Source organism: Peromyscus eremicus, chromosome 1 (assembly GCF_949786415.1).
Source record: "Peromyscus eremicus chromosome 1, PerEre_H2_v1, whole genome shotgun sequence".
NCBI classification, from domain to species: Eukaryota; Metazoa; Chordata; class Mammalia; order Rodentia; family Cricetidae; genus Peromyscus; species Peromyscus eremicus.
The window spans coordinates 179992333-180020226 of NC_081416.1; the positions used below are offsets into that span (position 1 = coordinate 179992333).

Genomic DNA, 27894 nt, shown 5'->3' on the forward strand with positions numbered 1-27894 from the left:
CGTTGACACCCCGCTGGCCGGGGCATATTTGGGCTACTGTCTACCTAGTGTAGTGTAACTTCATTAAAACTCTTTTGAAATATGCATGTGTACAGATTATAGGATGCTCCTATACTAGTATGTTTCTGTACTGTTTTTCAAAAGACACTTAGGATTAGTTATCCATATCTATATTCCCTCCTCTATGTTTCCCTCCTACACATGCCCAGATTTAACTCTTCATGTACCATTACTCTTCTTTAATCCTTTATATCACTATATTCTATCTCCTATCCCTTCATTGTCCCATGATCCTTACTAAATTCCTGACTTTTAAGGTTATTCCACATGAAAAACACACATCTAGTTCCCCTCCCTCCCTGGAGAATAAACTGCATTTGGGATGTAATATATAAAAGAAGAATTTAAAAGCATTTAAAAAAATATCAGAAAAATATTTTAAAGCAAATACTAACTGATGCAGTAAACAGTAGTGTAGCATTGTGGAGACACAGAATCTAGTCTCTGTCACTTATTAGCTATGTGAATGTGCTCAGGTGTCTTCATTTCATTCAACCTAAGTGCATTCAGCTGTAAAACAACAATACCAATGGATTTATAGCATCTTTTATTATGAATGTTCATATTCAAATGAACAGGATTTCCCACAAGACAAGGAAAAATTCTATAATATATTTGTTGGTATTCAAAAAATCCCCCCATATCTAAATATGAATTTGTGAGGCTAATATCCCATGTGTAATTGTCAACTGGCCAACACAAATTTTACAGTTCAAAACAGAGATGTATGTGCTTTTCCTAGACCAGCATAAGATACCAGCTCAATAAAGGACATATTATTCTCCCTTTTGTGTCATATATACATACACACACACATACATATATATATATATATGTAGTCACACCTGACTACAAGATCAATTCAGAACTTAGATTCTCCCAAAGTAAACATGAAAAACTTTTTCTAATTTCTGTCCGTCTACTCATTAAGATCTAATAAACTCCTAGACATCATCATTAATCACCAGAAGGTAAAAAAAGGAGATTTGCTCTGGGGATAAATGAGTTTTCCTTCATTGGAGGTATCCCAAAGTTTCCATGCAGACAATCTCACAGATAACACAGATGACACAGTAATGAGCTCTCTGAGGGATGTCACATCCAGGTACGCTGTTATTTTATGAGCACTGGAAACCTGGACTCTTCTGGGTCCCCTTCACGGCTTTGCCTGGAAAATAAGGAACAGTTAAATTCCTTGCGTTCTTTCTCAGGCCAAGAGCTACACAGAGGAGGTCTTCAGTGGGTGAGGCACTCTGAGGTATGCTTCAAGAGGAACTGTGCTCAGGAGCTGACCTTCATCCTGTGAGCATCCTCATCCTTGCTGTGGCTCAGAAGGTGGGGTTCTTTCAACCATAGACTTCTTAAAATTCCATTCTTCCTTCTTCACTGTTCATTCTCTTCTGAAGCCAATATGACTCATTGTTTCTTGAGGAAGTCTGCAGTTTAATTAACATAGGCCAATGCTTTGTTTTCATCTCAAAGAAATGTCTGTTGTACGGATTAGCATTCAACTGAAAATAGCACTCGATGTGACATCTGTATGTGGGATGGTGGGTTTTAGCTGATGCCTGGAGGCTGAGTGTTCCTATGGAAAACATACAACTAAGTGAGACGCAGACCAGGCATTGGCTTGCAAAGGGTATAATTGTGATTGTGTAATGATTTTAAATGTGACTGAGGGAAGCTGGAGATGATGCAGTTTCTGGGACCTTACTGCTTAGAATGACAACTAAGATAGTTAAAATTGTGAATGAATGGGACTCATTGACAAATGGGGATTTTTTTTTTTTGTATAGAGGATACACAGACAAACCTGTGTGATCAGAACACTAGTGGCTATGTCAGAAATAATTGGTATTCTGTTATGTGAATGAGTAGTATAAATTTTTCTCAAAAGCCAACAAGTTGATTTCTCACTACTTAATTCAGCTATACAACTTTATTGGTAGCCTATAAACCTTTATTTTTAACACATTACTATAACTTAAGGAAGTTGTATTGAATAGTGATGAGGAACTGTGTGCTCACACCAGCCACTTTCCTGTATTCATATACAAAGCCCATAGAGTCATTGTGTTTTGACCAATAATGATAGACTTGCAGGATCCACACAAGTTTCATCTCCAGGCAGGAGGAATTCAATCAGCACAAAATTTTATTCTGAGTTAATGTCCATGCTTTGTCTTCTAGGCAAAGCTCCTGTAGTATGATATAAGAGTGTCTCCCTTCTCAGGAGAACAAACCACCCCAAATCAATTGGTAAGCTTGGAGAATAGAACAAAGCCTTGAGGACAGCACTGTCCCACCTGATCACCACTTCATCGTCCAGTGACCACGCCCTCCATGTCTGCTCATAAGACAGCCTTGAAAACCACTGAGGAAGTGGCTCTTCAGATCATCTTGCTGTGCCAGGTTGGGGTTGGGACTGTGGCCAACATCTTTCTGCTTGTCCATAATTTCTCTCCAGTCTTGACTGGCATTCGGCTGAAGCCCACACAGGTGATTCTCAGCCACATAGCTGTGGCCAACACCTTGATTCTTCTCATCACTGGGTTTCCAAACAATGTAATGGTTTTTGCTCCAAGGAGTCCTCTGACTGACCTCAAGTGTAAACTCGAATACTTCATTCGCCTGGTGTCTCGAAGCATAAACTTGTGCTCCACCTGTGTCCTGAGTACCTATCAGTGTGTCACTCTTCTTCCTGGTAACTGGGGTTGGGTCATGCTTAGAGGAAGGGTCCCAAATTTGGTGAGTTATTCTTGTTACAGTTGTTGGTTGTTCGGCATCTTAAATAATGTCTATATTCCAATGAAAGTCACTGGCCCACAGAAAACAAGCAATGACACTATTTCTAAAAGCAAGTTGCTCTGTTCCACATCTGGTTTCAGTGTAGGCATTGTCTTCTTGCGTTTTGCCCATGATGCTACATTCATCAGCATCATGGCCTGGACCAGTGTCTCCATTGTGCTTCTCCTCCATAGGCATCGCCAGCGAATGCAGCATATCCTCACTCCCAATCAGAACCACAGAGGCCATGCTGAGACCAAAGCAGCCCAAACCCTCGTGATGGTGGTGGTCACATTTGTTAGCTTGTACCTCCTAAATTTTATTTGTATCGTCTGTCAGACATTTTTTAATGGACTCTCGTCTTTGGGTGAGGCACATAGGTGAAGTTTTGGCTGTCAGCTACCCCACTATTTCTCCCTTCCTGTTGATCTTGAGAGATCCTAAGGATCCTTGTTCTGTGCTCTTCAACCATTGAAAACCAGTCATTAAAAATACCAAACCCAGAAGACAGCTTGACTAATACCATTAAAAATATTCTATTCCACAAATATGAACTGAACATCTTTTTTTTTAGTCAGGCATGGTGCTCACTGATTTTAATGTTAAGAGTTAAGTTATAATCATTTTGTCGATGTGAAGTGATTTCTCGTCAGGATCTGATGGACTCAGTGGCTGAGTTATCTACGACCTTCAGTTCTCTTGCATATAATTGTGCTCTGCTGAAGGTTGGTCTAAAACTGACTAAACCCATGTTCCTTAAACATCAACTTAATGGGTTATAAGGTCTGCTTCTTCTAACTCAACATATTAGACATGAGATGAGTAAAGAATCCCTCTGTATGTACCCATTTGAACAAAATATAATGTATTGTTATCACTAAAGATTCCAAAGGTGAAATTTCTATTAATGCTACTGAAAGACCCCGCTTATAGCAGGCTTTTACTTAGCATAAGAAACACCATTCTGTGAGGCAAGTACCAGAAAAATAGGGCGTCCTTGGGCTAACTGCAAAATGTACGTTTAGATAAATCACTTGGCATAAACCGTAATCAGCCAGCTGCCCTGGGAAAGTAACCATTGAGTCAAAATAAGATATCTCTGGTTGGCCACTTGGCCTTGGGGAATAAACAGTTGGGCTGGGAAAGCACCCCCAAGGCCAAGTCAGCCACACACATCAAATTTCCGAAAATTAAAAATATGTCCCCAAGTTCACCCTGGCCTTCTTTGAATCAACCAATGGGAACCCTGTAACTATGCTTCTCGCTTCTGTAACCGTGCCTCTGCCCCTGGGATCCTATAAAAAGTCCCCTTTACCCAAGGAGGGTGCGCAAGTCCTCCGAGAGACTTGGTCGCCCCGGGTACCTGTGTATCTGAATAAACCCTCTTGCTGTTTGCATCTGATCCGTGGTTTCAGTGTGTTCCTTGGACTTGGGGTCTCTCCTGAGGGAAGATCTCCTCAGGGGGTCTTTCACTACATATATTACATGTCATTCCATTTTAATTATGAGGTATATGCCTTGCTGTCTTGGCCTTGGACTCAGGTGAGAGTTGAGCACTGGAAAAATATCACTTTTTGCTCTATTGAGTGAGGCAAACTGCTTGTCAGAGAAGGAGTAAAGAGGAAAAAGGCAAAAGCAGCTTATGCTCAGGAACCTTAAGAGGTTTAAAGTCTCAGGACCAGGGGAAGAGACCTGGATCCAAACTCAACATCTTCTCCTTGTCAAGTGCTTCACTCTGGGCCATGGTGAAATGGTTCTTCCAGTTATCAAAGACACCTGCCAATCATAAAGAGACAGGAGGTGTCAGAGCAGTGAGGAGGTTAAGCTGTCACTCTGCATCTGTCAGTGGCCTTAACAGTCACAAGATTATTTTCTCAGAATATTAAAATCAAGCATCCAACTAAAATTTTCTACTGCCTGTGAATGACCAAAGTCAGCAGAGCCCTAAAGTTTATTGACCTGATGTGGTTACAACTGTCAGTATGACAAAATTCAAAATCTTACTTGTGCTACTAACTGTAGTGAACAAACATAAAAATATTAATATTCATTTTTACTTTATGGGTATTTGTAGGGGGTACCCACTGTGGAGGCCCATAGTTTCCCACAGGGACTCACTTTGAATCTGAAGTCCATTCTGACCCCAAAGAGTTCAAAGCTTGCTTGCTCTAGTCTCTTCAGAAGCTGTGAGAAAGCTCTAATCAGGCTCCTGGGAAAAGTACAGGGGCTGTGAGAACGATCTGATTAGCTTGTGAGAAATAATTAATTATTTAGCAAATGCCCAGTTCTAGGCAGGCTGCTGATGTTAGCAAGTGGCATATGTTTGAGATAACAAAACTGCCTGTTCCTTGATTCAAGGACAGGCTAGACTGTGCTGTGCTTTGTTCTACTTTAGTCTTTCAGTTTGTGTGTAAGCTGGCTGTGAAATAAACTCAGGGCTTGCATGGTATTGACCAGAAGTCCTCCTGGCACTGACCTTCTGTCTCTGTCTATTCTTCTGTCTCTGTTTTTTTCCTCAGCCTCATGCCCTACTCAGCTACCCTAACTCGTTGGCTGGCTCTGACAAGTGGTGCCTGACCTTGGTGCTGAATACTGGGAAATAACTGTGAAGGCTACCACCTTAGTAAAATGAGTGCACTCAGAAATAGTGGAAGTGTGGTGAGTAATTCTGGAGTAATTGTAATATAATTAAAAGCAGATGTATGGTTAAAGTGATTGCACAGTGTAAATATAAAAGAAGAGTAACTTGAGTAAAAATGTAAATATAAACATAGACCAAGGAAATAGTAGACAGCTGTTTGTACATTTACTTAGATATACTCTGAAGGCCAGAGGTACCAAAGTAGGATATCAGCAATTGTATAAATTTTTAGAATTTGTAGAGAAGATTTGTCCTTGGTTTTCTGAGCAGGGTACCTTGGATGCAGATATTTGGGGGCATATTGGAATCAAAATACAGCAGTATTATGATAAGCATGGTCCAGAAAAAATTCCATTAGATATTTTTAGTCTCTGGACACTTATTCAGGATAGTTTAGACTTCCATCCTGAAAGGCAGAGAGCATTCACCAAATCAAGTAAAACTGAAACTAAATCTTGTGTTCTGCCAGAGGGACCACTTTATGTGGTGGATGCTTTTACAAAGTTATCTGATGATAATGACCAGTTAGATCCTGGTGGTGAGGTGGAATTATGTGGAATTAGAGGAAAAGGCTGCTAAGTATCATGATGAAGATTCTCCCTCTCTCCTCCACTCCTGACTACGAATGGTTCCTCTGGAGAGATTGAGTGGGTCATGACTGCAAGTTGTTAGCTGGGTGCGTCACTTTCAGATCTGTTCACAGCCAGCCAGTAAATGTCAATGTGAGCACTCTCTGCCTTGGTCTGTGTTCTGACGGTTACTACGCTACTGTTCTGTTCCATGTGTTTAAGGGGACTGGGTCTCCCTGACTGAACTGAGATGAGCTCACTAGGCATGAGTGAGGCTATCCTCTCAGGGCTGATGTATGGTACCTGGTTGTCTGTGTTATTGTTATTTGTTTGTGTCTCCTAACCTCCCTCATTTTCCTGGAAGAGAAGAAGAGAGAGGCACAGCAGAGGCCACCTCCCTCTGCAACTCTCTTACTATCAGGCCCACAGCAAGGGCAAGGCTGGTCTTGGCCTGCAGGAGGGGCCTGCAGCCAGCTGAATGGCTCTCACAGAAGGTGGGGGTGCATGCTCTTGGTGCAGAAAGGGCAGAGATGGGAGCTACAGGTGAAGTGCCAGGAACAGTGGCGACCAAGGACACACTCTGTGCCTACTGCTCTTCCTCTCTTACTTCCTAAGTCAAGTTCTTCTTCACTGTGATGACATCAAGGTCTCTTCTGCTGGCCAGCAGCTTCCCACCTTAACCCTTCTCTAGCCTGATACTGCTTGAAGAGAAGTATGTTGAACTACCAGCCTGCATACTTTGAAAAGCTTTGGCTTTAGAATAGAAGCCAAAGATACATTATGTTTGGAAAAACTTATGCTTTTGCTTCCTCAGGAAAAGAAAAAAAAATACGGATTTTGGTCACTTGAGTTCAATGGGTTACAAATACTTGTCAGCTTTTAAGAGAATTGGTTACAAATTATTATTGGTTAAGAGTAGAAAATTTACTGCTAATCTCAAGTGTTTCCCACTGATACACGTTTTTATGTATTGATGCAAATAAAAGTTTTTTGTTGTGATATATATATGTGATATATATATATATATATATATATATATATATATATATATATATTCATATTTATTCTGTTCTTGTTTGAAATGTTATACCTGATGTGAACTATGCTGAATTTGAAGGAAAACTGTAAGATATATTCGGGATTTAAACATATTAGGTTGATTCTGGTTGGTTTTCTTCCATTTGAAAAATAGCTAATGATTCTTCATCACAAAATGTTTATGATTCAAATGGAAATATATACATGTGTAGGTATGTGGACATGTATGTGACTCAGATTTAACTCTATATATGTGCATATAAGCTAGCTTTAACTCTGTATGGGTATGTATAAAAGTTGGATCCAACTATGTGTGTGTGTGCATGTAACTATTGTTTAATTTTAAACAGCAACCACACAGCCCTCCTCCATCTTGGCTGGTGACCTCATCATGAAGTGGGCAGCCATGGGAGTGGCAGCAATCTTTAAGTAAGGTTAAAGAATACCTCTCTTAATCCTAATGAGTGCTCTGTTCACTGTATCTCCTTTTAGACTAAGGAGTGTTGCACCATGGGTGTGTGGGTTCTCTCGAATCTGTGGGAAGAAGACTCAGAGGCATCTTAAGAATGAATTTAGCTTTTCTCAGCTGCAGGGCGTCCAGCCTCTAAGGACTAAGGCACTTTCCCTTTGCCCAGGGCATTTTTATTTTCTCTCTATTACAGTTTAGCCAGTTAATTTCCATATGCTCAAAGCAACCTGGAAGGAGCTCCCACAGATACAATGCCAAATGCAAATTCCTTGATTTCTCAGGTACCATGGTTTTCTTGGTTTCCTGAACCAAGTTTTGCATAGGCCTTTGATCCTTGGGAGACACCCAGACAAGATTCACATAGGGCAATAAGAGAAACAAAAGGTATTAGTTAAACAAAGGATGGATTAGGGCTAGGTGCTACTATTTGGAGCCAGGCCAGGAGTAGCTCAGCATGAATACAGCCACAAAGGAGACAACAAGCCTCAAGTACTTTGAATTGGGATAGATTTCTATATAATTCATGTCATAAAAACAAGGTTTATAAAAGCATTTAAAAACGATGTTTATTTTATAAAATATTAAAGCTGCACCTCAATGCTTTTATACACAAAAATATACCATGCTGCTGTGGGATGGTCTGTATGTCAAGTGTGTTGCTGATTGGTCAGTAAATAAATCACTGATTGGCCAGTGGCTAGGCAGGAAGTATAGGCGGGACAAGGAGGAGAATATAGCTGGGAAGTGGAAGGCTGAGTCAGAGAGACACTGCTAGCCGCCATGATGACAAACAGCATGTGAAGATGCCGGTAAGCCACGAGCCATGTGGCAAGGTATAGATTAATGGAAATGGATTAATTTAAGCTGTAAGAACAGTTAGCAAGAAGCCTGCCATGGCCATACAGTTTGCAACCAATATAAGTCTCTGTGTTTACTTGGTTGGGTCTGAGGGGCTGTGGGACTGGCAGGTGAAAGAGATTTGTCCTGACTGTGGGCCAGGCAGGAAAACTCTAGCTATACCATGCTCTGGCAGCTAAACTTTGTAATTTAAGAGTCACTCAGATGATAATGGTTTTAAAGATATGAAAGGATCATAGGAAACAGCTGAGTCAATAAATGTATGACAGAGCTAGAGTTCCATAGAGAGTCCAGTTGCAATGATGGACCTTAACAGTTTTGTCAGGTGATAGCCACCATAAGCACCAGCCACAGTAAACTGGAATAGGCTTGAATCTAGAAGGTAGTTTGGAAAGGAACCAAATGTAATAAATGTTCCATTTACTAAACATCAAGTTGATTAATGAATCTTAATTTTGAGATCAAATTGACAATCATTTCCTGCTGATCAATTATTACAATTTGTTCAGATGCATTCTTTTATTTTTCCTAAAGTAGTAATGCAAACTCTAATAAAGGAAGCTGACTTAGATTTTACTGATGGCTCATCTGATGGAAAAACAGCCTGTGTAAATATATGTATGTGACAATTGGTACTTATTCAGGAATTTTGATGGCCAGTGCTCATTCTGGTGAAGCCACCAAACATGTAATTGCTCATTGCCTGAACTGTTTCTCCTGTATGGGGATACCAAAAGTTATTAAAATTGATAAAGGATCTGGATATATTAGTAAAGCTTTTTTTTATTATCAATTTTGTTCTTAATGGCAAATTGAGCATAAAACAGGTATTCCTTGTAATCCTTAAAGACAAGGTATTGTTGAGTGTGCCCATGGCAGTCTCAAGATGCAGTTTCAAAAATTAAAAAAGGGGGAGTTATACTCTCAGTCACCACATAATGCACTGAATCATGCCTTATTTGTTTTAAACTTTTAAAATGTGGATGCTGCTGGAAAAACTGCAGTTGATTGGCTTTGGCATGAAGGCACCACCACAAAATTTGCTCAAGTCAAATGGAAAGATCCATCTACTGGTTTATGGAAGGGTCACATTCATGTTTTAATATGGGGATGAGGGCATATTTGTGAGGTGTTTTTTTTTTTTCAGGAAGAAAATGAAGCTCATTGGCTGCCTAATGTGTGAAACAGTGGAATGTTGTCCTGATGTTGCTAATGGCCATCCAGAGGTGCCAGAGTGAGACCAAATGGGCCTATGTTCCTCATCCACCTGTGTTACATCCTGTGATTTGAGAAGGAAAGGAGAATGTGGTTGCAGTCAATGATACCTGGCTATTAAATTTATCTTCCCCTTAAGAATTACCAATTGCTAGCAATTTTTCTTATTTTAGATATGGTAAAGGAATTCCTGTATGTTTTTCAAAAAATATTACTTTGGAGGGATGTCTTGGAGTGTTTTCAAAACAAATAAAGGGACATGATAAACAGTGTACCAATTATACAAAGTTATTGCTTACCAAAGGTAATTGGATAAGTAATACTTTACCTCCTCAATGATTTCCTCCACACACAAAAGAATTGCAAGTGTCTGCCAGAACTGTGTTATAGAGAGGGTGTACTGACATTGTTCCTTTACAGTACAACATCACAGGGACACAACAATATATTCTTGACTGGTCTGGAAATCAAGATGATTATAGTGACTCTTATCCTGTGTCTCTAGCTGAATCTTGGGACCAAGGACTGTCAGCTAGAATTTGGTATTCCAGTCTGGGATTTTCACAAACTTATGTTTGGAAACTTGCTACTGCCATGGGGACAGTGGCAGGACATTCTAGTTCTTCAAAATCTGTCTGTTTGATTGGGACTATTTTAGCTTGTGTTAAATTGCCCTATGTTCTTTTAGTTGAAGAGGTAAATATTTTTATGAATGGTTCTGTGTTTAATTGCATTTTGACTAATTGTATTTCTTAAGTGAACAATCATACCCATGTAATAGTGCTAAAACAACCTTGTTTTGTAATGTTGCCAGTGTGTGGAAATGATCCACGATTTGATGATAAAGGGTTGCAAGTGATTAAAGAGATCAAGAAAGTTTTAGGCAGATAAGAGCATGTTGTTGGATTAATTATAGCAGGAATTGCAGCTCTTGTTACCATGCTTGCAACTACTACAGTCGCTTCAGTGGCTTTGTCTCAGTCCATTCAGACAGCGGGGTTTGTTAATCAATTATCTAAGAAGGTTTTTATGACATTGGAAACACAGGAAGATATAGGTGTGAAAATAGAACATAAATTGAATGCCTCGTATGAGGTGGTTCAGTTTTTGGGAGATGAGCTCCAAAGCCTGAAAACTAGGGTACATTTAAAATGTCATGCAATTATGCATGGATTTGTGTTACATCTTCTGTACATAATGAGAGTACGGTTGGATGGGAAAGAGTTAAGGCACATGTTAAAAGAATTTGGCATGATTCTAGTGAATCTTTAGATTTGACTAAATTACATCAAGCAAAAACAGAAATGAAAAAAAGGCTAAATTGGATTTTGATATGGCTATATCAGCTAAAGAAATTTTGGAACAATTGAAAATGGCTATTCCACTATTGTCATCATTTACTCCACTCTTAAGTAGCATTGTAGTTATTGGAGCATGTGTTCTACCAGGCATAATCTGTTTGCCTATAGTTTTCAAGCTGATTGTGAACTCACTATGTAAATTGGGCTCAGACCCTCACAGAGTAATACTCCACATGCTTCTCTAACTTATGATACCAGAGGCTGGTAGCCAAAGATGGGTAAGTTTTCTTTGCCTCCTTTCAACCTAAGACAGGACATGAATGATGGAATTCATGCTCCCATGACAGGTAAGACTAGAGTGCAGTAAGGAACAACCTAGTACAGGCACAGTCATCTGAGAGACTTGGTGGAGTCTTAAAAAAATATAAAAGGGGGTATTGTGGGAGCCCACAGTGACACAGTTTCCCACAGTACTAAGTTTGAATCTGAAGTCCATTCTGACCCCAAAGAGTTCAAAGCTTGCTTGCTCTAGTCTCTTCAGAAGCTGTGAGAAAGCTCTAATCAGGCTCCTATGGAAAGTACAGTGGCTGCAAGAAAGTCCTGCTTAGCTTGTGAGAAAGAATTAATTATTTAGCAAATGCTCAATTCTAGGTAGGCTGCTGATGTTAGCAGGTGGCACATGTTTGAGATAACGAAACTGCCTGTTCCTTGATTCAAGGACAGGCTAGACTGTCTGTGCTGTGCTTTGTTCTACTTTAGTCTTTTATTTTGTGTATAAGCTGGCTGTGAAATAAACTCAGGGTGTGCATGGTATTGACCAGAAGCCCTCCTGGCACTGATTTTCTTTTTCTGTCTATTATTCTGCCTCTGTTTTTCCCTCAACTACCCGAGTCAACTCGCCAACTGGCTCCAACAGCCCACAAAGGACAGAAGAGGATATCAGACCCCTAGGGCTGTAAATTACAAGCAGATATAAGCCCCCATATACAGTACTTTGGCATCAATCTCTGGTCCCCTGCAAGATTGCCAAGGACTCTTAACTGCTGAGCCATCTCTCCAGCCCCAAACTGAGGAACTTATTTCACCCATTTGACCTCATTTCCAAACCTGGAAAAAAATCCTAGTAAAAAGCTGTTAGAGTGAAAGAGTTTGAAGTAATAGAATAGGAAACAACAGTCTGTATATTTTGTATTGAGGTACAGACTCACAGTTAATTACAAAAATTAATGTGGAGGCTTAGTATACCTTCCCACAGTCCTGTACCAATATTAAAATTGACAAAACTGCAGTATCTTGTATTGATCATGATGGTGACCATAATAAAAGCAAACAAGACAGCTCAGTGAGTTAAGGCACTTGCCATCAAGACTGACAACCTGAGTTCAATCCCAGGACTTACATGATGGAAGGGAAGAACTAACACCAGCAAGCTATACTCCTGCCTCCACACATGTGAGTACACACATGCCCACACACAATAAATAAACAAAGTAAAGTGTAATTTGTTTAATTTACTTCAATCAAATCAGTGTATTCTATATCATGTTCCACTACCTGTTAACTTGTGTATCCCATTACCATCACTGTATAGAAATATAACCCACTACATAAAGCTCTCCTCTATGCTCCTATATTCCAGTCATAACCATGCCAGCAAATTCAAACAGCCTCGTACATGGATCCAGGAATCTGTCCTTCATCTCTCCAACTAATCATATTAAGTAAATGGAGCTACCCTGTGAATCTGTTTGGTGTTGATTTGACTGACACAGTGTGGAGTCCTTCAGTTCTAACCAGGTTGCTATATGCTTTTAGTCAGCTGTCTTTTTCTGGATAGATTAACCTAGTAGATACTTTTATCACTGTATCTGTGACATGAGAAGCACAGTGAATATTAGTGGTCTTAAGCTGCCAGAGTTATCTCTTTAATCCCCCAACTCTCAAAGACAGAAACTCCTGGTGCCATCACCATTTAACCATGATTTTGAAAGAACTGGGAAAAGATAATATGGAAAGACAAAGAAGGAGTGATAATATCTCTGATATCTTGTCTACTGGCCTTGTCCATGGATCTTTATGGATGTTCTGGAGCAGATGGCTGAGCGAGAGGCCCTATGAAAGGATATGTTAAGTCTCATATACAACTGTTTTCATGCCCTGTGCTTAAATTAACATTGAAAACCCAACTGATTCATATGATACTGTGGTGATATTTTGTTGTACCCTAATAAAATTTGCCTGAAGATCAGAGAACAGAACAAGCCACTAGATTAAACATAGATGCCAGGCAGTGGTGGCACACACCTTTAATCCTAGCACTTGGGAGGCAGAGATCTTTCTGAATCTCTGTGAGTTCAAATCCACCCTGAACTACATGAGATTGACTCTGCATGGGAGAGAAACAGAGCCAGGCAGTGATGGCACACACCTTTAATCCCAGTACTTGGGAGTCATGGGCCTTTAATCCCAGCACTAGGAAGGAAGTAATATGGCTGGACAGAGAAAGGTACATAAGTCGTGATGAGACAGGAACTCAGCCTTTTCAGCTGAAGCCTTTTTTGGCTAGAGGCCTTTTGGCTTGAGAGGTTTTTGGCTGAGAAGTCAGAGGTTTTCAAACAGAGAATTCTTGGAGTTGGAAAGGTGAGTGGCAGTGGCTTGTCTCTTTGTCTCTCTGATCTTTCAGCATTTACCTCAATGTCTGGCTCCAGGTTTATTATTATAAGACCTATTAGATTTTGAGAAACAGATACAAACTTGACACTCCACAGTTTTTCTCTGCTATATACACGTGTGTGTGTGTGTGTGTGTGTGCGTGTGCGTGTGCGTGTGCGTGTGCGTGTGTGTGTGTGTGTGTGTGTGTGTGTGTGTGTGTGTGTATGTGTGTGATTCAAATGGTCTCTCTCTCGGTAAAGTACTTGAATGATCTACTGTTCTTCATGATGGGGAACTATTTTTTCAAATGGAATCGATATTTTATGGCTCCAAATATTTGCCAAGAAACTGACACATCTTTCGTACACTGTACTTTGGGTCCTGGGGTGGAGATTGGGGGTATCAACACTGAGTGATTGTTATGTGGGATATAGGTGCTTCCCTGCTAATCAGGTTCTAACACTTCTTGCCTTCATGACCTTTGCCAGTCTTCAAAGCTTATAATCAAACCCCTAGAGTTCATAGATAAAATTTAGGTCATGAAGAACCTAGTTCATCAGTTTGTTGTGTTTGTCTCAAGCTTTTCTGCATGTGTATGTGTGTGACTGAGCATGGATGTGTACACATGAGTGCATTTCCTAAGAAGGCCAGAAGATGGAGTTTGATTCCTTGGAGCAGGAGTTACAGACAGCTGTGAGTCACCTGATACTGGTGTTGGGAAACAAACTCAAGTTCTCTGGAAGATTAATATATGCTCTTGGCCGTGGAGCTACCTCTCTAGCCCTCCATGAATTTGTTTTAAGGTATTTTCTATAGAATCTACTGTTAGATCATGGAAAATTAAATCTACCCGGGATTCCTGCCATTTACATTGTCTCCCCTTACCCATACACAGGCTGGAGTGGCTATTGCTATGTACATGTACTTTAATATCTGCTGCCCTTTTCTGACTGTATCATTGATCATGTTTGTTCCCTTTTCTCTCCTAGTGTAAATAATAAAAAAATGCCAGAAGATAAATCCCCCCATCTGTATCAGGTCTTCATTTTAGTGATGCCAGCTTTCCTTGGTAACTTTCAATGACAAATACAAGAAACCTGCCTCCATCTGGATAGAAAGGGAGACTGGCAAACAGAGGCCATACATAGGCAAGTGCTTTTCAAAAATCAACTCTATGCCGCTGTGGGGGTTTGAATGAAAATGGCACCTATGGGTGTTCATAGGAAGTGGCATTATTGGGAGGTGTGGCCTTGTTGGAGATAGTGTGTCACTGGGGGTGGGCTTTGGGGTTTTAATTGCTCAAGCCAGGCCCCGTGTCTCTCTCTTTGCTTGCTGCCTGAGGATCCAGATGTAGAACTGTCAGCTCCTTCTCCAGTTCCATGTCTTCCTGCATGCCACCATGCTCCCTACCATGTTGACAAGGGACTAAACCTCTGAACTGTAATCAAACCCAATTAAATGCTTTCCTTTAATGAGTGTTGCTGTGGTCATTGTGTCCCTTCACAAAAATTGAAATCCTAAGACAGAACTTGGTACCAGGGACTGGGTGATATATACAGTTATATAAACAAATACATAGTTTTAAAAAATAAAGTCTTTACAGAGACAGTAAAATTAATATAAAAAATAAGCCACATAAAGATGAATATTACACAGAGAATCTGGATTGTGTTGTCTTTGGGATTTTTAACTGCAGAAAAATGTTTGATCATAAAAGATGTTGAGTTAAACCAATATGTATATTTTAAAGGTACCTTGACTTCAAAATTTGGATGTAAGGATATGTTGCTTTGGAAAGGAGGCTCTGCTTTTGTTTCTACAGAAAGCCAGAGGCTATGGATTTGTTCCAGATTAAGATACATCAGGTTTGACCAGCCAAGACCCCCTGAAAGGTCTCCGATGACATCAAGGCCCAGATGATCCAACATTCAGAACCATTTCAAGGCAACTGGCTCAGGCAATACACCCTCACGGACTACTCCATAATCCTAAAATTTTCTTTGTGTCTCCATAAGATACAGCGTCCCCCTCCAGCAGGAAGTAGTAAGAGAAGCTATGCCCAAATTCCCAAATATACCAAGCTGGCTTTGGAGATGTGTAAAAGTTAAAACCTTCCTTTAAAAAAAAAGAAGAGGTGAAGTGCTGTGGGATGGTCTGTATGTCAAATGTGTTGCTCTCGTTGGTCAATAAATAAAACACTGATTGGCCAGTAGCCAGGCAGGAAGTATAGGTGGGACTAACAGAGAGGAGAATTGAGAGAACAGGAAAGTGGGGGGGGGAGACACTGCCAGCCCCTGCAATGACAAGCAGCATGTGAAGATGTCGGTAAGCCACGAACTACATGGCAAGGTATAGATTTATAGAAATGGATTAATTTAAGATATAAGAACAGTTAGCAAGAAGCCTGCCATGGCCATACAGTTTGTAAGCAATATAAGTCTCTGTGTTTACTTGGTTGGGTCTGAGCGGCTGTGGGACTGGCGGGTGACAGAGATTTGTCCTGACTGTGGGCCAGGCAGGAAAACTCTAGCTACACTATGCTTTTGTTTTGAGGAATGTGGACTTTGGGGCTTTGGATTAGGAAAGTAGCTGAGTGCTTTAAATGTGCCTTAATAGGCCATACTAGTAGAAGCACTGATTACTGTTGAGTTAATGATGATTTGAACTGTGGGAACCTGGCTTAAGAGGTTTCAGAGGAGAAGAATACTAGTATGTGATCAAGACACTATTCTCTATTTTAGCAGAGAATGTGGCTGCTTTCTGCCATTGTCCAAAAAAGTCTATGTGAGGCTAAATTGAAGAATTATGGATTAAAACTTTGGCAGAGAATTTAAGGCAGCCTAAAATTGACTGTATTGCTTGGTTATTAGTGACCATGCTTATGAAAATGAGCAAGCTGAGAAAGGAAAAATATAATCTGTGTGGTTTAGGGAGGAAAGGAGCACCAGGAACTGTAATGGAGTCAATTCTGGTGCTTAAAGAGATAAAGAGTACAAGGAAAACCATGGTGCTAAATGGAATCAAGGGAGTAGTGACCTCAGGGCATGATTCCACCCAGGTAAGCTTCCACCTTGTGAAAAGGAATTAAAGAAAAGATTAGAGCTGGGTTTGATGGCACTCACCTTAATCCCAGCACTCAGGAGGCAGAGGCAGGCAGATATCTGAGTTCAAGACCAGCTAGGTCTACAGAGCAAGTTCTAGTACAGCTAAGTTTAGGCAGTGAACTGAAAACAGAAAGCTTGTGAACTGTATTTGAAGGAGGGGGCAAGTTTCAACTCCAGCAAGCAGAAGAATTTGGCAGCTTCTGCCATGTGGTTTTGACTTTAGAGTCAAGGATACAAGTAAGGGGTTACAGAATCTGCCTTCAGGACTAATGAAAGCCTCTGAGGCCAAGATGCCTTGGGTGTCTGTATGGAGGCCCTCCAAGGCCAATGTCTGAAGGTATGAAGGTGAAGTCTGGATCACCTTGGAGAATCCAAGATATTGAAGATGCCAGAATCATGGGATACCTGCCAAGTAAAGCCGAATAATAAACATGGAACCAGCCCCAAAGTGAAGTGTGGCAATCAACAAGTCAAATGGAGTTAGAGATCCAAAAAGTGCTTTGATATCAGACATGGAGATGCAGTTTGGAGATTATTCAGCTGGTTTTCAGTCTTGCTTTGGTCCAGTATTTCCTCACTATGCTCCCTTTCTTCCCCTTTGAACTGGTAATGTATATCCTTGCATTGTATGTGGGAAGTATGTGATCTGCTTTTTTATTTTGACTTTACAGTGGGTTACAGTTAAGAGATTGCCTTGAGTGTCAGGGGAGACTCTGAACTTTGGACTTTTTTTATTCAATTGGTTGTATGTGATTTATTTTCTTTCTTTTTAAAACATAATTCTTTTTGATTCTTTGGGAATTTCACATCATGCACCTTATTCTCCCACACACCCCAGTCCTCCATATCTACTCCTCACCCCTGCACCATTCTTCCCCAAAAGAACACCCCAAAATTAATTAAAAACAAAACAAACAAAAAACCCACCTTATTCCTCTGTCTTTCCATCACTTCCTCCTGGTGGCATTGGGAGCTGCAATGCATCATGCAGTATACCCTTTTGTCCAATCAGCCCTACCCACAAAATATTCATTGCATTGAGTCATTGGTCTGATTCAAGGACTCTGGCACACCTTCATCACTGGACCTTCACTGTCTTAGTCAGGGTTTCTATTGCTGTGATGAAACACCATTACCAAAAGGCAAGTTGGGGAGGAAAGAGTTTATTTGGCTTACACTTCAGCATTGCTGTTCATCACTGAAGGAAGTCAGACAGGAACTCAAGGCAGGATCCAGGAGATGGGAGTTGATGCAGAAGCCATGGGGGGGGGGGTCGAGCTGCTTATTGTCTTGCTTTCATGGCTTTCTCAGCCTACTTTCTTATAGAACCCAGAACCAACAGCCCAGGGATGATACTACCCACCATGGGCTGGGCCCTCCCCCATTGATGACTAAATGAGAAAATGTCTTACAGCTGGATCTTATCAAGGCCTTTCCTCAACTGAGGCTCCCTACTCTAATGACTCTAGCTTGTGTTAAGCTGACACACAAAACCAGTCAGTACACTCACCAAAACTCTTGGATATCCTGCTGTTGCCCCAAGTAATGGAGATCCAGTAGTTATTGTTTCATAGGACCAGTCCCTTCATGCAATTCAGCAGGTCTGGCTATCTATAACTTCAATAGCTGTGTCCTGGAGGGATTTGCTTGGTTTGGGGAGCTCTTTTTATCTCATATCATGAGTGGATGTGCACCAAAAGCCAATGGGAGCCACAGATGAAGATGGAGAGGATCAGAAACCTACAGTGTACTTTCAGTAACATTTTATTATTAAAAGTACATATACTTATTTATGTATTCATCTGTGAATATATTACATTGTTACTGGAATTTGGAATAATCTCTTTATCTTTGCTAGAGTGCAAAATGGAAATTGTGAATCCTTTCTTGGGATTCTTAGTTTCATTAATAAAAGGAGTTTAAGGATGGAAGCCAAAGTGTGGTATTATTGGACTTGAATTCTCTCCTGTGGATCAATATCTCATGCAATCAAGAGAGTGCTAGGTTACCCTCAGAGATAGTTTTGCCACTTTAGGCACCCATGGCCACATCTGCCTGTTTGGTCAGAGTTATAGCTCAGTGTCCAGCACTGGGTAACACATTCCACTTATGCCATCTCACACTATTGCTGAGACATGCAGACTGAAGTCAGAGATGGGCGACATAGTTAACTATGTTCTCTCCAATGTCCACACCACTGCCAGACTCACGGTGACTCTAAGTGATCCAGTAGAAAGAGACTGTTGACCCATTTTCCCATCTCAGCACTTCTGCTGTGACTTGTAGAGTGTCTAACCAGACACTGTGACATCAGGACACATATCTTGGCATTCCAGCACAATCTATCTTAATTTACCCTGCTCAAAGGCCATGTGAATTACTGACAAAGCAACACCCACTCTGTTGACCTGGTTTGTGAGGTCAAAGGCAGTGCTTTCCCTAGTCAAGGAGAGTGTTCTTCAGCTGCCACAATCAGAATCAAGGGAAACACATAGGGGAATATCTTAAAGTCTGAAAATAGAACTAACCATATGGTCTGAAGCCTAAGATCATTACTTGGACTCACGAGATTGAAGGGGAGAACTGGCTCCCTTTATTTGTTTTAACCTCCTCCATATGCAAGCCATGACACATGTGCACATGTGTGCAACATACACACAGTGTAATAGAAAGATTCAAAATTATGTTTCTTGGGTAGGGTCTCTATTGCTGTGACAAAACACCATGACCAAAGAACCTAACAAAAGAAGGGAGATAACTGCCCTCGTGTTTCCAGATGGTTCGAGTCCATGAGAGTGGATCAAAGACAGTGGCGGTAGGGATACCTGAGAGCTTATATCTTGATTCCCAAGCATGGGTCAGACAGAGAGAGAGAGAGAGAGAGAGAGAGAGAGAGAGAGAGAGAGAGAGAGAAACTACATCTCATTTCTAACATTCCTCTTACATACCCAGACCTTCATAACATGGTAAGGGTTGCCAGCTTTCCTTCGCACTCTGGAAAATCATCCAGCCAAAATGTACTTAAATCCTTCTTTGATTAAAAAATATTTCCATTCTCACACCTTTTCAAGATTTCCTTTTATCTATTCCTTATTTCTTTTTGTTTTTATTTCTTACTTTATATCAAGAGACACAGTAACATTTAACAAATTCAGTTCAAACGGGAAGTTGAATACAAACTACATACATAGTATGATGTGATTACCTATACACATATTGTTTAATTATGAGATTTATATTTTCCCCAGCAGACCCCACAGAAAACACAAGACAGGCAACACTATTTTCTGCCTTGTACAGTCTAGGAAATGATCCCCCATAGGCATACTTATGGTTTCCATTGAGTATAAATGGCAGATGAAGAGAAGCAGCAGCAAGACAGCAAAACATCATCCAACTGATGTTTTCAGCATCCAACAAAAACAAAAAAGAAAAAAGCCCTGCTAAAGTTGTCCTTTTAAGGTGAGGGCTGAGGGTGTTTAGACAGATGGTGCCCTCTATGCTCTGGATAAATTAGTATCACATCAGCTGTTTCCATTAGAGACATCTTCACATCTTGAGATTAATCAACAACTACCTTTACCCCCTAGCTGTTCTTAAGGATGCAATGCCTTTGACCTTAGTCTGTTTTGTTGTTCACATTTCTGCTTGTCACAGAGTCTGGAGAGTTACACTATATTAGGGGGACAATACTCCAACTAGATACCTCATGTTAACAAGAACCCCCAGTTCCAGGAATTGGTCACCTCATTTTCAAATGTTTGCCAATTGACTCTCATAGACCTTCAAGCACTGAAGACTATTGTCATTACTTTGGGCAAGTCTCCAAAACTTGATACTTGAAGATGGACTCACAGAACATGGAGAAATGGAGCTAGTGCTCACCTGCAAGTTTCTTATACCAGACAGATGTCTGGGATGCTACAAGAAAGCAAGATAAACAAGTCACATGGAGCAATCTAACTTTCATAGGGTTGGAAGGTACTATGCATGGTACTGGAGTAGAAAAGTAATCAGAAACCCCACCCGGTTATGAACCCTGCTAGCCACAACAATGACTAACCTTGTGATCTATGCCCATTGGTGCAATAGTGGCATGAATGTCTGGGGAGTAACCAACCACTTTCTGATTAGATCTCAGTCCTAGTCCATGCAATAGAACCCATACCTGGCACTATTAACAGGACTAAGAACCTGTGGGTAGATAGGTCCCAAGAGAGAAACTTATATTAACATTCTGCTAAATGAACATAGTATTAAAACATTTCTTATTGATCTATTGCTAAAACTCACACATCAATGTATCTCTCAGTCATCATCAGAGAAGATTCCTGCAGTATATATCAACCAAGACAGGAATTATACACTAGTTTGTGGGAAGAAAATAGGAGACAGGAGTGCTCAGACCTGACTTGGATGTACATATCACACCTCTTCTACCAAGGTTCAAGAATAAGAAAATATGAAGTGGGATATGTTTAAGAGCCATTGCTGATGGATAATAACCACAGGGGATATATCAGGGCAGTACACAGGGCAGTACTCACAAGGATTGCGACAGAATGCAGAAGAGCCATGCAAGCTGAAGCCCAACCATCCTGGTTAGTTTTTCATCACCATGACAGAAACTAGTTATCTGGGAAGAAGAACCTCAGTTGAAAAAAAGGCCTCAATCAGGTCACTTGTAGGCAAATCTGTGGGGGCATTTTCTTCAACAATAATTGATATGGCAGACACTAAACCCCAGGGGCAGTACCATACCTGTGCAAGTGGTCTAGGTGAGATATGAAGGTAGGCTGAGCAAGGTCTGGTGAACAAATCCGTAGACAGCCTTCTTCCATGGTCTCTTGTTCTGTCACTGCCTCTAGGTTCTTGCCCTGAGGTCCTGCATTGGCTTCCTGATGATGGACTGTAAACTAAAGCCAAGTAAACTCTTTCCTTCTGAGTTTATTTTAGTCATGGTACTTGTCAAAGCAAGTGAAAATGTAGACACGGATAATATCCCAGCATAAAGAGGCAATGGCTGGCACAAAGTGCCACCACTAGCTAAGGAGGTATTGTAATTGCTAATTGCTGGGGGAGATTCGGTTCCTTAATAATGCGAGCCCAGTAGGTCAGACACACTGTGGGAAGGTCCTGTCCAGAAGAAGAATGCCACATAAAATGGAGTTGATGGGAACACAAGAAAAATTATAACTGTATTGGTAGGGCAGAGATGGATGTGGGCAGAGTTTGATGAGGAAGCTGAATATGATCAAAAACACTGAATGAAATTCACAAAGAATTAGTAATATTAAGAAAGATAGAGAATCAGGCAGGGTATGTGACTGTAACACTAGCATGGGAAAAGCAGTACAAAAGGCCATCACACTGAAGCCAGCCTCTCATAAACAAGAATTATAATCCCAGACACTGCTGGCACAGCAAGACCCTATCTCAAAACAGTTGGAGAGCAATGGAAGAGATTTGTTTTGTATTTGTTGAAAACTTTATTGAAACTATATCATACACACCCCCACAGGTTCCCCAGCATTTTTCTGCTCCTTCCAATGCATTTAATCTCTTAATTCAAGTCATTTTTTATTTTAATTACCCCATAAGTCCAATACTGCTGCCCACAGGTTTATGGGTTTTGGTTCATGCATGGGGAGATGGCCAGCTCTTATATCACAAAGAAAATGACTCTACATCCCTACCATCCACCCACCACCTTCAACTTGTGTTGGGACATCCCTTCTCCCTTCCCTGTCCATACTGGAATTTTAAGCTGGTTGTTCACATGCAGGCTTTCTGCTGATAACAACATCACCCATGAGATCAAATTATTTGTGTTTAAATTATTTGAGTTTAAAGAAAAATAGCTTAGGCTTTTGTTAGAGTTTCATCTTGTGTGTTTAAGCTACATCAGGGTTAAAGTTAACCCTTTACTTCTTAAAGATTGAGACTACTTGAAGATACTTTCCTCAGGACCAATTGGTCTTGCAGGAACCTCTAGTTCTTTTAGCCTTTCTTCTACAAGATGATCCATCTAGGTGAGAACATGTCAAAAGCCTTGCTGGATCATGGCTTTGCTTGGGATCATGGAGGGAAAGTCTTCTCTATCTTGAACGTCAACTTTGTAGACTGGACACTGGTTAGAGTCTACCTAATAGAGTCTCCATGGCCTCCCTGAATTAGGGGGCAGGTGACTTAACAAGGATACAGGATATTTTATGAGATGTTCCATATTCCTTCAGGAGCTAGTTGACCTTGGAGGATCACCCCTTCTTAATCCCACTGTCCACAGCAGTATAGGCTTGCCAGTATCCTTATTGAGAACCCAGGAGGGCACTTGTATCAGTCTGGTATTTTCCATATTATTTTTATTTGATATGTATAAATGTTTGCTTGAATGTATGTCTGTGCACCACTGCATGCCTAGCACCCTGTGTGTCAAAAAGAGGACATTGAATCTCTGGAACTGGAACCACAGATGGATGTGAGCCATCACATAGGTCCTTTGAACTGAACGTTGGCCTTCTGTAAGAAAAACAACTCTCTTAACTGCTCAGCCATATCTCCAGCCAAGTCTGATATCATTCACTCCTGGGTAGTATTTATATAGATAGAGTTGGGGAGAAGCTAACACCTTTTAATACACACCAACTGATTGGAAATTTTGTTCCTTTAAAGCAGAACTCGAAAAACTTACCATGGACGGATCATTACTTTCAGAGAACTCCAATGACTTCAGTGTGTCAAACTTTGAGTTTAGAAAGTTAAGATAACAGATGCCATATTGACATCTCATCTTTCCCATTCAATTCATGCTGTACTTAGACTTGGCAAGGGTTTCCAGCTTTCTAACTGATGCTGGGGAAACAATTTGCCATCTTAATCTTTATGCATAAATCCTTCTTTGCTAAAATATTTCCTTTTTAACACCTTTCCATCATCTTTTTCCTACATCCTGTTGCCTTTTCATTTCCTATCTTTCCTTCACAGGATGAACATTTGATACAATTAGCAAGTTACTTTTAAAAATGTTTAATTCAAACAGCATGCATAGCATAATGCAATAAACTAATGTTACTAATACACATAATGTGAGATTGCTAAGCTTTCCATGTTCCCCATCAATCCTCAATGAAAACAAAAGTCAGCTAGCAATATTTTCTGCCTTGTTCCATCCAGGAAATGTTCTCTCATAAGCATGCTTGCGGTTTCCATTGAATGCAAATAGCACATGGAGAGAAGAAGCAGAAATACAGCAAAATATCATCAATCGAAATTTACAACATCTTGATAAATAAAATACTAATTGGCCAGTAGCCAGACAGGAAGTATAGGTGGGGTAAGCAGATGAGGAGAATTCTGGGAAGCAGAAGGCTGAGTCAGGAGTTGCCAGTTAGACACAGAGGAAGCAAGATGACAAGGCAGAACTGAGAAAAGGCACAAAGCCATGTGACTTAACATAAATAAGAATTATAGGTTAATTTAAGTGTAAGAGCTAGTCAGTAATAGGCCTTAGCTAATGGCCAAGCAGTTATAATTAATATAAGCCTCTGTTGTTTATTTGGGGGACATAAGTGGGAGAAGTTTGTCCTGACCCCTGGCCAGCCGGGACACAGGAAAACTTCCAACTACAGGTTTCTCATTTGGTTTTCAAGAGATTTCTGTGTATGCAAAGTGTGTGCCTCTGCATCCGTGTTCCTTGTGGTTTTGGTAATTTTTCTCCTTTTGTTTGATCATATTTTTGTTTTGATATTGTTGTTTTTGTGTTTTGATGTGTGTTTTATAATGTGAGAGAGAAAGGGGGTGAATTTGAGTAGGTGGGGAGGAGTTGGGAGAGGGGAAAACATGATCATAATATATTGCATGTAAAAATTTATTTTCAATTAAAATATAAAAGAAGTCTTGAACTAAGTGAAGAAAGCAAAATAAAAACAAGCGTACACGTAAAAAAAAAAAGAAATTTACAACACCCAACAGAAAAAAGGAAAGGGAAGCCCTGATAAAATGTCATCTTAAGTTAATGGCTGAGGAGTTTTGGTCAGATGATCCACTCAATCCTCTAGATGGATGAGCAGCCCATTAGCTGTTTCTATTGCAGACATCATTATATCTTGAGGTAAACAATAGCCCCCTCTGCTGGAAACAGTATGCCTCTCAACTGTTCTTAAGGACACAATGCATTTCCTTTGGCCTGTTTTGCTGTTCACATTGATGCTTGTCACAGAGTTAAATGCTATCCTACTCAGGGAGGGGATTTTGAAGGACATATTAAAACCACTGTGCTTATTATGTCTGAAGTGTGAGGGGAAAACACCATCTCCAGAGCCAGAATCTCAGTGAGCTCACACAAAACATGACTGTCTACTCAAAGGCTTTAGATCCTTTGTAAAATTGCAGACTGTACATGAAGACTTTTTCCAGGTGATTATAGAAGTAACTCATGGTGTATGCTGGACAGAAGAAATAGAGTTGAATCCAGAGTGACAGGCTAGACACAAATCATGTGAGAATGTTTAAGATTTCTCATGCCTCATCAAAAGAAGATTACACACACACACACACACACACACACACACACAGAGGTAGGTGGGAGACAACTATGAACAATCCTTATTGTAGGATGGAGCTATACTCTTTCTTGTCTGATCATTGTTGCTGCTGCTGAGAGAATCCTACAGCAGAGTATGGCATACTAGAGGTGAGATAGATTTATCAAATCATTCTTCAATATCTAATGAAGGGGTCCACAGTTGATCTAATTATAATATGATTATTCTGTGGGTCACCCTAAATTCCCAAAAGACTCACCAATAACTGAAATATATAATATTAAAAGGGTAAAGTGTGATGAAATCAACCATAGAATATACTATCAGGAGAAAGAGAATAATCAGGGTAAGATGAAGTCCTGTAAGACTTAATAGGAAACTAGGGTCTTCGTTTTGATTTTCAGTGATGAAATGTAAAAACTCATGGGATGAATCCTAGAAATGAATCTTCCACACATTTATTGATATTTATACCCATAGCCTATTTCTTTAGGGAAAATGAAAGAATGTTTGCCTGGATGTGTGAGAAGCAACCTTTTAATGCACCATACTCTCCCTATCCAACATGCCGACATTTAAGATAAATACATGGGGAAAAAGACACAAGGAGTAGGAGGACATATATTTATTGTTCTGCTACCTTATATGTGTCTATGACAAGCACAAATCTCTGTTTTCAACTGTGAAATTTACATCTGTCCATTGACAACAATACGCCAATACATAAGGTTATTAGCCTCGTTTACATGAGAAAATATTGGTATAAACTCCTCACATGACAAACTAGTCATGTGTGCACAGTCCCACTGGAAACGGGAAGATGATCAAGTACATGGATTTATTGAGGTACATGGGATCTTCTAATACATCAAGACTAACACAGTGACTAGATAAGGTAAGTGTCAAGTTAAATGATACCTGGCTCCTCTTTCTATAAGTCCTTCCTTGAATTAGTTTATTTTTTCTTTTGTTCATTCTTTTCTATGTTCTACTTTCTCTATGGTTGGAGGTGGTTAGAGAGTTATGAGACTGCAGCTCTGTATCAGAGGTTGTCCAGTATCTCATTCTATAGCTCTGAGATACATTAATTACATTGCATTTCTCCTGGATTAACTTTCCCAGTGCTGGGATGCCTGTAGTGAGTCACAATATCCCTTTTGTAAAGACAGACTTTTCAAACCATTATTTACTATAGAGTGTTTATGACTGTTGGTAAAGCTGTTTTCTGTGTTTGGCCTTTTGACTGTGGTTTTCAGCAGTTGAAGAGCGCAGAGCAAGGATCCTTAGGATCCCTAAAGATCAACAGGATGGGAGAAAGTGTGGGGAAGCCTGCAGTCAAAGCTTCACCTACGTGCCTCAACAAGAGACCCCAGTCTGTTAAAACAGTGTGAAAGATGATACAAATAAAATTTAGGAGGTACAGGTCAACAAATGTGATCACCACTATCAGGACGGTTTTGGCTGCTCTGGTCTCAGCATGGCCTCTGTGGTTCTGAGTGGGAGTGATGATGTGCTGTGTTCTCTGGTGATGTCTATAGAGGAGAATCACCATGGAGACACTGGTCCAGACCATGATGCTGATGAATGTGGCATCATGGGCCAAATGCAAGAAGACAATGCCTAGAGTGAATCCAGATGTGGAACAGAGAAACATGCTTTGATTGTGAGTGTCATTGCCTGTGCTCTGTGGACCGGTGACTTTGATTGGAATGTAGACATTATTTAAGATACTGAACAACCAACAACTGTAACAAGAATAACTCAGGACATCAGGGGTTCTTCCTCGGAGCATCAGCCTACCCCAGTGACCAGGAACAAGAGTGACAAACTGATGGATGCTCAGGACACAGGTGGAGCACATGTTCATGCTTCGAGCCACCAGGCGAATGAAGAACACAATTTTGCATCGGAGGTTACTTGGAGGACTCCTGGGAACAAAAACCATGATGTTGCTTGGAAATGCAGTGACAAGGAGAAGGAAGGCATTGGTCACAGCCAAGTTGGTGACAATGACCTGTGTGGGCCTCAGTCGAGAGCCAGTAAAGATGGGAGAGAAATTGTGGACAAACAGAAAAATGTTGGCCACAGTCCCAATCCCAACTTCAAAAAGCACAAACATCTGGAGAGTCAATTCCTCAGTGGTTTTTAGAGCTTTACTCTGAGAGGACATGGAGAGGACTTCTGTGCAGACCGGAGTGATGACCAGGAGGAACACTGCTGTCTTGAAAACACTTCTCAATGGTCTGAGCATAATGAATGATTTGAGTCTTTACATCTTCTATGAAGGGAGACACTATTGTATCACTGTACAGGAGCTTATCCTGCAAAACACGGCATAGACAACTCAGACTATTATTTTGTACTTCATGTACTTTCCCTCACCTTATGATGGAAGGGTATTGGTGATACAGCTGTATTTTTCTTGGTCAACATGGCACCCACGATAACACAGTAGGGCATATGAATATATGAACAACAAACATAGGAACACATTTTCGCATCCTTTAAATGCAGCATCTTCCATCTTAGCACATTGATTTCTTCATCCCAAGGAAATGTCTGTTTCACAGTTAGCACTTATCTGAAAATGACATGTAATGTGACAATTATATATAGGATGACTGCTTCTTAGCTGATGGATAGACACTGACTGTTCC

General features: G+C 40.5%; 1 protein-coding gene, 1 long non-coding RNA gene and 1 pseudogene across 2 annotated transcripts; 2 read left to right on the forward strand and 1 right to left on the reverse strand.

Moving 5' to 3' along the window:
• Positions 1-2403: 2403 nt before the first annotated feature.
• LOC131902606 (vomeronasal type-1 receptor 4-like) lies at positions 2404-3322 on the forward strand (annotated as a pseudogene).
• A 1952-nt stretch (positions 3323-5274) lies between these two features.
• On the forward strand, positions 5275-9911 carry LOC131902607 (uncharacterized). The gene is made up of 2 exons (XR_009377097.1): positions 5275-5505; positions 9570-9911. It is a non-coding gene; the product is annotated as an uncharacterized LOC131902607 (long non-coding RNA).
• Positions 9912-26489: 16578 nt separating this feature from the next.
• LOC131902608 (vomeronasal type-1 receptor 4-like) lies at positions 26490-27446 on the reverse strand. Its single transcript, XM_059253622.1, has one exon. It carries the CDS (start codon positions 27405-27407, stop codon positions 26490-26492), a length of 918 nt encoding a protein of 305 aa, XP_059109605.1. The 5' UTR covers positions 27408-27446.
• Positions 27447-27894: the final 448 nt, after the last annotated feature.